The sequence below is a fragment of the Engystomops pustulosus genome, chromosome 3 (assembly GCF_040894005.1).
Source record: "Engystomops pustulosus chromosome 3, aEngPut4.maternal, whole genome shotgun sequence".
Lineage (NCBI taxonomy): Eukaryota > Metazoa > Chordata > Amphibia > Anura > Leptodactylidae > Engystomops > Engystomops pustulosus.
This window is the reverse complement of record NC_092413.1, coordinates 81,114,108-81,126,179: the sequence shown is the minus strand read 5'-3', so window position 1 is coordinate 81,126,179 and position 12,072 is coordinate 81,114,108. Positions and strand designations below refer to the sequence as shown.

The 12,072-nt window shown below is 38.6% G+C and overlaps 1 protein-coding gene across 2 annotated transcripts in view; it reads left to right on the top strand.

The window, feature by feature from the left end:
• The window catches only part of MERTK (MER proto-oncogene, tyrosine kinase), a 97,165-nt gene that overhangs the window by 25,296 nt on the left and 59,797 nt on the right, over window positions 1–12,072 (top strand). For both annotated transcript variants that reach the window (XM_072141218.1, XM_072141217.1), the window contains exons 2-4: window positions 4,699–5,047; window positions 5,637–5,737; window positions 6,760–6,933. In XM_072141218.1, the coding sequence (XP_071997319.1) occupies window positions 4,699–5,047; window positions 5,637–5,737; window positions 6,760–6,933 (624 nt within the window). The remainder of the gene's footprint in view (window positions 1–4,698; window positions 5,048–5,636; window positions 5,738–6,759; window positions 6,934–12,072) is intronic.

Sequence of the window (12,072 nt, the reverse complement as noted above, 5' to 3'; positions counted from 1 at the left end):
ACTTTCCAAATCACTGCTGTCAGTGAATAGTTGATCATTGGGGTACCTTGTGCTGGACTGCTACTTATCTGATTTTCTGTAATGAGGGTATGCTATTAAAATTTTTAATTTATAAAACTTTTTTTAACCACTACATGACACCTGTATGCACCTGTATATAGAGGTTTTGTTTACCACTGTATGGAGACGGTTCACAAGCTCTTCCTAAAATACGTAAAAATACAACATCCAAGTGGTCACTATATTTTGTTACTTATAAAAATTTTCAACAAAAGGAAATAACATTTCCTAAAATAGTTGAAAAAGTCGTCTTATCTTGCAAAGAAATGACACCTTACAAAGCTCTGTACAATGAAACAAATTTTCAATGATGTCACAATCAGGCAATGCACTTGTAGGTCAAAGTGAATATCTGGTGCAAGCTACCATTGTCTGAGGTAGGCAGATGTAATGTGATTAAAATGGTGTTAATGCCACAGCTCCTTTACGTCATTCTCAACTCACCCGTGTAGATCCCCTGGAAGTATACAGGATTGATTCCATATTTAGCTTATTAATTTGGAAAAAATGCCACCTTACAATTAAACTGCAGTCCCTTCAGAGAGGCAAGGAGACTGGGGGTCTCGCAGTGCCAAACCCCTGGGTTTATTTCTTTGCATCGCAGCTACAACGTATCAGAGATGGGGTATGAGAAAGAGACTTGGAGTGACTCGAAATAATTCCAGATTTGAGGAATTCATGAAAATAGAGGAGCCCCAGTTTCGGTCTAATAAGGACATTGTGACACTTAAAGAGATTCAAACTGACGGGGAACTAAAAAGCTCTGAGGCTCTCTGAGAGGCGTACCTCGCACTGCCTTTTTCAGGTATTAACAGTTGCATACTGGAGTCGTTGTTGCTTCCTGGTCTCTTTAAGGGACCCATTTCACTGTAATATGGGACATTGAAGGTTGAGATTGCATTTTCCAGCAGGTCTTAAATGGGAGGCTGATATATAGGACCATTTACCGATGCTCAATGAGATACTATCCTCTCCATAACACCAGTGCTCTCCCTGAAAGTGAAAGTAATGATTTACATATTTACTGTTATTAGCTTATAAAACGCCAATTCTTCTGGCAAAAATGAGGGGTGACCTTGGCAGGAGGAGGCTGGGGAGTGTTCGTTGGGGTTTTGTTTTCAGTGTTGTAAACAGAAAATGTGATGGCATAATTTAATAAATATGATCTGATTTAAAAAAAAGGATAAGGCAATACAAACACAGTTTTAAATTACAAAGATTTACATTTTTAAAGGTATTAAAACAAAACCAATAAAATGTGATTGTACTGACTGAAAGAAAAAAAGTATATGAATAGAAACAGCTTGCTGGAATGTGGCAGAACCGTTTCTTGTCAGTTCAACTGTATTTGAAATGTTTTCAGCTTCCAATTACATTACAAGGAATATTACATTATGTTATTAGGAAGTACAGATTGTCCTGCAGAAAACAAGCCCTCACATAACTTTCAATCTAAAAAGGTGATGAACTTTGAAATGCTTGAGTAAAAGATGGAATTGCAGAAAATGGGAAAGGGCAGCATAATTAAAGGAAAATATGCAAATACTTTTTCCAGGATGCTATAAGGAAAACCACAACTCTTTTAGCTACGTTTTAAGGCATCAATGGTGATAAGTCTCCACACGCTTACTAGGCGGCCATAATTGTCAGTCTCCGTAAGGAGAACTTTTACTTCCCAACCCTCGTATAATTAAAGGAAATCTATGATTTTTTTATTTATTAACTATTAACACTGCTGGGTAGATCAAAGCAGCGTGGTTACAACTATGGCCCAGATATATGAAAACTGGTGCAAACTGTCTTATTGCAGTTTGCTCCAGATAATCCCATAGTGGCACACGCTCTTTGTAAAACTGATCTGTTTTCAGGAGGTGCACACAGTTGAACTTTTTTTTGGTACACTTTGCTTCATGCTGTTGCAATATAAATGTGTAATAAATCTGGTGCAAACTAAGCACTACCACGTTCCTTTAGGTGCACAGTTTTCTAAGGTGTCGGACAAAGTACAACCATGACACAAAAGTGGTACAAACACTTTATAAATACATGTGCAAGCATGAATGAGTGCAAAAATAGCCAAAAAACTGGTTCAGACACAATGATGGATCTGGGCATATATGTTTATTCGGAGTTATGCTGTACTTTACTACTTTAGTCTTCCACTATTTGGTGAAATCTCGGGTGGGGAAAGTGCAGTAGAAGCAGGCAGGAGGTTAAAGGGGTATTCCCTTCTGGGCATTTACATTTAATTGAATTCATTTGCCATATGTAAAAATTTCTTCAATAGGATGTTATTAAAAAAAATGTTCCTGTGTGAAGATAATTTCTCATAAATGTTGCCATGTTGTCCCTTAGAAACAAGATGGCTTCCTCGGATACAACCACCTGTGCTGGAGGGATTGCACAAAGAAACTAAAGGTTTTTGTATATGAAATGTCCAGGAGTTACTGTATGTCCTAGAGCCGCCCTGTGGTAATGATTGCTGAAGCCAGGCGGTCAGGCAGGACTCAATAGCGCATGTCTGGCCATTACTGCCAGTGTGAAGTGGTCGTATCCGTGGAAGCTCTCTCTCGGCTCCATTTATGAGAAATTATCTTAACCCAATTATCTTTTTTTTAATAACTTCCAATTGAAGAAATGTTTCCATATGGCAAATGAATTCGAATAAATGTAAATGTCCAGATGGGAATACCCCTTTAATATTAGTTTAACAGTCACATGAAGATCTCATAAAAATGTACGTGTACCTTGGAACGTGATGTGTTCCTCTGTATCTGTTACACACAATTTATGTGATATCAAAGTCTGAGGGATAGAAGCATGGCAGGAGAAAACTGATATATTTGTTTGATGCCGTCCCTTTATTGAGAGATGCCTTAGCTGTTTCTACTCTACCTGCTTTGAAGAAAAGTAAACATTTTTGGAATGATTATTACGTTTTTGTATAGTTTTATGTCCCTTTTCTGTCATTTAACATGGCCAATTTTTTAATTGTTATTTATTTATTTATTTATATGATATAGAATATATTCTTTGCTGTATCAGTTTGATGACATCTACAATCACATGTACGCAAAACTGAATCACCTCTGGAAGCTCTACCATTGTACATGCTCCATGCCAATCGGATGTGGAGGTGTGTGAAGGGGAGTAGAGTTCAGGCACAGGCTAGGCTCAATTCTTTGTGAGGTCAGACCTGCTGTAGTGGTGCTCTGCCATTGCAGCGCATTACAGTTGCCCTCCGTGATTCATTAGGGGGCCAGAGCCTCCTGATAGATCTTGCGGATGCCGAGGGAAATGGTGACATTGTACGCTGGCAAGCTTAGCATCTGCGTATGATAAATGTGCCCATTGAGTATATGCTAAGGCTAGTTCACAGAATTTTAGCAAATTCTCAATGGCCTCCTACTACAGTCAATGAGAAGGGATTTTCCTCAGTAAAAAAAATCCTCTCTGTGAATGTACCCCTAGTAAGCTCCTCTTAACTTAACAGAAGTGGAATACAGACCCAACTAACCAAGGTCCTCTACATTATAGGACACATATTCTGGTCAAGATCAGACTGCCTTACCTGCCCAATGCAAGAGAATATGAGTATGGAGGGAGGACCAAGGAGGTAGCCAGATCGAGGGGATATACGGCTAGTGTGAATAAAATGGCTACTCATTTTAACAATGAATGTTACCAATGACATATTGAAGCTCCTGGATTTCAGTGCATGATCTGTACCAGACCCTACATTCATTTATATCATTAGAAACGACAACGTATTGGGTCAGGTGCTTCTGCATTCTGTGAAGTTATGCCAGTGTAGGTTACTGGGCACCATTGTATGTTGCCATTGTTGGACACATTTAAGCTGTGAGCCACTATATTATCTATTTTTTTTATTCTTCTTCTTTATTTAAAATAACTTGTTTCGTTTCTGCTGCAGTGATGAGCTTATACCAAGGGTCACTGTTCCTGTGCAAACATGGGGCAGTAAACTTGAGTAAAGGAAGTAAATGCATTACCTTTGGCCTTTAAATACTTGAAATTATTACACAACACCTTCTCTGATAATCTGTTTTATAGCTAATAAGAAGAATGATTTCAACATCAGTGGATGATACCTAAAGGTCATTACAGAATACATGTTTTTTTTCTATAAATTATTTTTTGTTGATTTGTTTTGTCATTGCATGTCATTTTATTACTCTGCAGCTATTTTAGATTATTACCAATGTATATTGTAAAACTGTGTTACTTCATTTTCATTTTTTATAGGGTGTGAAATCAGGTCTAACTGTCTCCCATGTTGTCTTTGTATGGTTAGACTTCTATTCTTTGGATTCATGGTCCATTTGCCTTGATTAAATGTTATTTCAAATGTTTGTTACCTTCAAGAGTTGTAATGTGCAGTTTTATTTTTGTTTGACCTAGCCAGGTAAGGTCATGTTTTTTAGGGAGAAATGACATGTCTCGGTTTGTATAAATTTGTCGTTAGCACCATTTTTCGGTGCATATAACTTAATGGGGGTAACTGAAAAAAATGCAGCTTCATCATGTGAAAATTGGATTGTAAATGTCCATCACAGACTTTTCTAGTATGAATTGTTGCCATCTATATTAATGAGTCTATGCCATTTAATTTTACAGATATCTATGTATTAGGAAAGGAGGAAGAATTCATTAGACCATCTTTACTGCCAAAAGACGAAGAACACACTCGTACTCCATTCTCCCACATAGGAGCAAGTCCTGATCCATACATTCAGTTAACTCAGCCTTCCCAAAAAATTAGATTTATGCCCACAGTACGCAATATCGTCCTCTCTGAGCACAAAGATATTAAATTCAATTGTTCCATTGATGTTCCCAATCTGGATAATGGAGAACAAATAACATGGTGGAAAAACGGACAATTGACCTCTCATTCGGAACGCATCTCTTTCCAGTCCTTTGATATTCCTGATGGCGTGATGACCACTATGCATTCTCTATGCAGGTGAGGCTTAGAAATACAGTGATACCTTAGAATGTAATTGGCAATAAGGTTATCAATGTACATAGATCATAATACTATAAAGTAATTGGAAAGTTTCCTGCAAATATTTTAGTAAGAGCTGCTGTACAGAAATGGAGCCATCCTCTCCTTGTACATAATATGTAATACGTAAACAAATGCAATATGTAAATGCCTCAGGAGTTACTTAGGCCGATGTCATCAGAAGTTAAAAAAAAAACTATTTTAGTTGGTGACAGGTTCCAATAACCTATGCTATACTGATTCTTTATATAAGTGCGGGAGATAGGTAATGTAAATTAAACTTATGCAAGGAATTGAAAAAATCTGAATGCTGCCAAAGACATTTTTAAAATCAGCAAAACAGATGCTATTGGAACCTGTCACCAGCTAAAAATTACATTCCTGGTGACTGTTTCACTTTAATCACTGTTGTCCTGTTAGAGGACAGCCCGAAATGTAATTTATTTCCATGTCCAAACAACTTTAGTGTGTTTGAACTTTTATATTTTTATAGGTTGTTTTTTTAATTATTATTTTTGTTAATATTGTTTAACATTTTTGGATGAAGCATTATAGGTATACAGAGGTCCGATAATGGCACATATACCTGCAAACTAAAAGTCAAGGGCGAAGAAATAGTTTCAGATCCAATCTACGTCCAGGTGGAAGGTGAGAAACTTACATTTAAGTATCTAAATATCACAAAAGGACTATTATTATTCCCAACTGTACTACTTGACATAAAACAGGTCATATTAAGGTATTTACACTATTAGTTTACACGTCTGGGGTTGTGCTGTGGCAGAGCCAATTCTAGCCTTTTTGCTGCTAAGGCAAAAATTAAGGGTGAGGTTTTTTTGTTTTTATAGCCCCTTGCCGTATACAACATTTTTTTTATTCCCATCCCATTTTATATCCCATTTACAGATCCCCTTTTTTAATTACAATCCTGCCCCCTTATACAGATCCCCCTTCCCTATATACCCTATATAAATATTCCCCACCAGGCTGCCAGTTTAATTATATGCAAAGTCCCATATCCAGCTCCCATCGAAGTTTAGGTAAAGTCCTGTCACTGTATACAAATTGCCCCCACCCAGGTATAATTAGATACAACCCCTACCCACACTTTAATTACAATCATGCACGTATATTCACATCCAAACCCCCACCCAGGGTATAAATATTTATCCTGCCCCCATATACAAACACCCCCTCTCCATGCATAATTATATACATCCCTTTTAGTTTCATTAATATTCCTGTTCCTTTATACAGCCCTTCCACCCAAGTCATAATTAGGTACATCCCCCATACACAGCCCCCCTTTGTATAATCAAATCCTGCTCCCATATACACATCCCCCTAGGTACTTTTCTATACATCTCCACTATATACAGTTGCCCCTTTCAGCAGTTATATTGTAAACAGCAGCTCACTAGTTATTTTACATAATGAATATTGCTAGCACTAAACACAGAAAACTGATACCTTCATGTGCTACCAGGCTGCATGCCACTGACAAGACTGGCAAGTCTAGTTGCAGCCCAGCAGTTAGTGTTAACCCATGTCAAGCCATATTCAAAATCAGTAATGAATGCTTAATCAATTGTAATGAAATAATGTCTTCAAAAAGTCTATTAATAGAGTTGATAATACTGGTAACTGCTCTTTTATATATTTATATATAGGCCTTCCATATTTCATTCGACAGCCAGAGACCTTAAATATCACTAGGAACACACCCTTCAATCTCACCTGTGAGGCTGTTGGACCGCCAGAACCTGTGGAGATTTACTGGTATCAAAATAGTACAAGGATCAATGACAAAGCAGAAGTATCACCAGCTGTACTTTATGTGTTGGGTAAGTCCGTTGTAAACAGGGCCGGTGCTATTGGTAGGTAAAATGGGCCCCTCTAGAATTGTGTTTCTAGGTGCCAGGGATCCAGAGATATTCAGGTTTAAAGTGAGAATTTCAGGTGCAATTTTTATATATAAAAATCATTCCAGACAGCATTTTAACAGTTAATATCTCTGTTTTCCTGAGACTTAGAAACACAAATTAAGATTCATATAAAATAGGCGATTCTATTCTTTCCTAAGAAAAAAGAAGTGAGGTTCTGTGTCACATGTCATATCCTGGTTGGGCCAGGATATGATAATTCATCTGCATCCAATGAACCATATAGATTAAAGGAAAAAAGAGGAATGCATATGTGCAAAATCAACAAGATAATTTTTATTATTAAACATAGACACAGTTAAAAACCATTAAAAAGTCCTATGTCAGAAGAGAGCGACCCGATGCGCATTGCCTATCAAGTAGGCTTCATCAGGAAGCCTACTTGATAGGGGATACACGTCGGGTTGCTCTCTTCTTCATCAGGAAGCCTACTTGATAGGGGATACACGTCGGGTTGCTCTCTTCTTCATCAGGAAGCCTACTTGATAGGGGATACACGTCGGGTTGCTCTCTTCTTCATCAGGAAGCCTACTTGATAGGGGATACACGTCGGGTTGCTCTCTTCTTCATCAGGAAGCCTACTTGATAGGGGATACACGTCGGGTTGCTCTCTTCTTCATCAGGAAGCCTACTTGATAGGGGATACACGTCGGGTTGCTCTCTTCTTCATCAGGAAGCCTACTTGATAGGGGATACACGTCGGGTTGCTCTCTTCTTCATCAGGAAGCCTACTTGATAGGGGATACACGTCGGGTTGCTCTCTTCTGACATAGGTTGGGACCGGTAACTTACCCTTTATTAGCTTATTATGTGCACATATTGTGTTTAACATATATTTGGCTATTATGACTTTTGCCTTGTATACTTGATATATGGAGACCACTGTATTAGACTTATATATATATGGTTTACCTGATACCTTTACTGGTGCTTCATCTTAACATTCTTTGATGGCCTCCACATATATGTAGTAACCTATTATAACATATACTGAGTGCACATATTTGTTACTTCCACTTACAAGTCCCATACCATTGTCTGCTGGTTTACTTTGTATGTCCGATTGAGGACTTTTTAATGGTTTTTAACTGTGCCTATGTGTATGTTTAATAATAAAAATTATCTTGTTGATTTTGCACATATGCATCCCTCTTTTTTCCTTTAATCTATAAGGTTCTTTGTCACAGAGCAAGAGATATAGCCCTCTGAAGTGTGCACCCCCCTCCAGATTCAGGGAGATTTCTGAGAATGCTGAACACAGGAGCTGCTGCACCTCACAGATGATAATGGAAATATTCACTTTTTATGTTACCACATTTTGAGAAGAAATAATATCAACTAATATTCATGTTTTTAACCCTCTCCTATCCAGAACTATCTAAGAACACACTTGCTCTCTAATTGCCTTTTATTTTGTGATTTTTTGGGGCGAAAATAGACTGATACGATGAACATTCGTTTCTCTTCGCCTAATGTCGCTACATATTAACACTGCGACTCAGAACATGTCCATAAAGTTATGTTACACCAAAATCACACACATGTTCTGGAATAAAGTTTTTATTTCCCACCATCCTCCATTATTTACACCCATGTTATGACGTTCTCACTCTCATTCTTATGAACCGCAGAGGATTCTGTTATTGTGCAGCTAATACAATGGCGCACCTCTAAAAGTGACTTTTGCTATCTCATTAGCTTGGTTTATGGATATATAGTTATTATTTGGGTTACCAGTGTGTAAGGAGCGTACAATGATAGATCTGTGTGACGCTAGTTTGGTCCCCTGTGGATTTAACGTTCCCTTTGCTGCATATTTTGGTGAATATACACATTTGGGGTCTGTATCATCCCCTCACATCTTACTGTTTTAGGAAAGTATATTTTCTTTATATAAATATCTGGATTTGTACATATTTTAGAGGAAATTTTTAATTTTCATGCCATTTTTGCATTTTATTGCTGTTTGCTGCAGAGTTGCATGAAGGTGTTAGTGTGTATGTATTTAAAAGTTATTCTTGTTTAAATGGGGATTTCTGGAAAAATTTGATTTTGACAGGATATGACCTTTTTATTTTTTGTGAGATATATTTTTAAACATTTGTGGATATCAGCCAAATATGTAACAGATTTTTTTAGCATTTTTGGGAGTGTAAATTCTTGATGTTGTGTATCGTGGTAAATATAAATCTGCTCACTTTGTGTTATTATTTTTAAATCCCTATTTGTGCGTAAACCTCCACTTCAATGTGAGTTTTATGTAAAAATGTACGTTATCAAAGTATTTTCAATGCACTTTTTGTTTAATTTTTTTTTTTTTTTATAGTTACATGAGGGTGGTCCAGGCTGTCAACTGTTAATTAAGGCAAATGCATCACCTGGTTGTCTGCTTTCAAAAATATATAGGTTTTAGGGGCTTCTTTACTTTTTAATCAGTTTTATTGCTATATTCCTTAAAATTCCTAGCTGAAAAGCAGATATTTAGTGATTTCAGTTTTAGTGATATTATGATGATTTATGCATGTGAACATATCAATATGAGGCATTTGTGAAATCTACACATGTCCATTTATTACATTAAGGAGATGTGTAGGTAAATATTTTCTGTTCGGAGCATATTTTTTACCATCAAAGTCAAATTTTAAGTATATTTTCTGCTTTCAGAAAATATATGGTGTGTTGCAGTTTACCGTATATACTCGTGTATAAGCCAAGTTTTTCAGCACAAAAAATGTGCTGAAAAACAGCCCCTCGCATTATACACGAGTCAATTCTAAAAAAAAAATAACCAGTTAAAAAAAATAAACTTAAATACTCACCCTCCTACGTCAGCACGGCTCCCCGATGATGGCGCGGCTTACCGATGTCCCCGATGTCAGCGCGTCCTGTCTTCTTTCTTCTCCGCGGGGCTTTCTTCTACTAGGGGCTGCTGTGTACTGTACTACTAGGGGCTGCTGTGTACTACTAGGGGCTTGCTGTATACCACTAGGGGCTTGCTGTATACTACTAGGGGCTGCTGTATACTACTAGGGGCTTGCTGTATACTACTAGGGGCTGATGTATACTACTAGGGGCTTGCTGTATACTACTAGGGGCTTGCTGTATACTACTAGGGGCTGATGTATACTACGAGGGGCTTGCTGTATACTACTAGGGGCTTGCTGTATACTACTAGGGGCTTGCTGTATACTACTAGGGGCTTGCTGTATACTACTGGTGGCTGATGTATACTACTAGGGGCTTGCTGTATACTACTAGGGGCTGCTAAATACTACATGGCGGCTGGCAGGCTGTATACTACTGGGGGCTGCTGTATACTACTGGGGGCTGGCAGGCTGTATACTACTGGGGGCTGGCAGGCTGTATACTATTGGGGGGGGTTGACCAAAGCATTTCCCACCCTCGGCTTATACTCGAGTCAGTAGTTTTTCCCAGTTTTTGTTGGTAAAATTAGGGGTCTCAGCTTATACTCGGGTCGGCTTATACTCGAGTATATTCTTTTTGCTGCAATTTAGATTTTATTTGTAAACGTGAAAATTGTAAACATTCCTCTGGCCAATAACGCGACAAAATATCCAGGAATGCCTGGCAGTGACAGGGTTAATACCCCTTGGTTGAATTTCCAGGTGATGATGCTTATCATCTATCTGTCTAGTTATCCATCTCCTATAATCTGACCATTTATTAATCTTACTTTTTCTCTATTTTTCAAACAATCTTCTATTTCTCTTCTACTGTATTTATCTCTCATATCCATCTACTGTATATATCATCTACTTCTAGTTCTGCATCTAGACATCTCTATAATCTTTCATATTTATCTTCTATCACAATAATTATAATTAATAATTCCTTTATTTATATAGTGCACACAGATTACGCAGCGCTGCAAAGAACTTGTCAGATCAGTCCCTGTCCCCATGGGGCTCACAATCTAATCATCCTACCAGTATGTTGTGGTGTGCAGGAGGAAACCCACACAAACACTGAGAGAACATACAAACTCTTTGCAGATGTTGACCAGCGCTGCAAGGCTGTAGTGCTAACCACTGAGCCACCGTGCTGCAAGGCTGTAGTGCTAACCATTGAACCACTGTGCTGCAAGGATGTAGTGCTAACCACTGAGCCACCATGCTGCAAGGCTGTAATGCTAACCACTGAGCCACAGTGCAGCCCATCAATCTCGCTGTCATCTATCTTCTATAAAATCCTCCCATATTACAGTTTGTTTTACCATACTAAAGGGAGCCTCTCACTGACCATGACTGGTCATAAAATAGTTTTTATTTTGGGGCCCCACTTTTAGTTTTAGTAGTCATTGGTAGGACTGTAAAAGGAACTGGTGAGATCCATTAGTTTTCCTATATTCTACACACCCAGACACTTCTGGGGTGCAAAAGAAGCAAAGACCACTATTTACTACATAGCGTTGGTTCAAAGTTATGTAGTGTGTACAGGAGAAGACAGTAGCAATAATTAACTGCTTCTATCTTCTCCCCAAGGCTCAGGCTGCTTGGCTGCTCTCTTCCAAAAACCACATAGCGATGCCACTGTTTATGGCAGAAATGCCATATGAACACTCATTTAGTACACAGAATGGCTGTAGTCCCCAACCTTTTTGTGGGACCGGCTGCACCCAAAACTTTTTTCCTAAGAGATAATGGGGCAGATATACTTACCAGTCCCTGCGCGATCCCCGAGGTGTGTTCCCCGACGGGAATGAACAGCTGCCGCGATTCACAACCAGCGTGAGCCCGATATACTGCATCTATCGCTTCCCCCGCTCAGGTCTGCCGGAGTTCTCCTTCTTCTTCGCTGTGCATGTAAGTGCTTGGCTTGCGACACAATTTTGAATGTTAAATCCTGTGCGTTGTCCGAATCCGTTGGATCGTCCGTCTGCTACCTCCCCCATTTGTGTCGCGTGAAAGCCAACACGATTGTGACACAATCCAATCGCGTGTGACACAATCCCCGGCACGATCCCCGAAACCGCTGAGAAACCCGACGGAAATGCAGCCACGGGACCTTAGTAAATAAGCC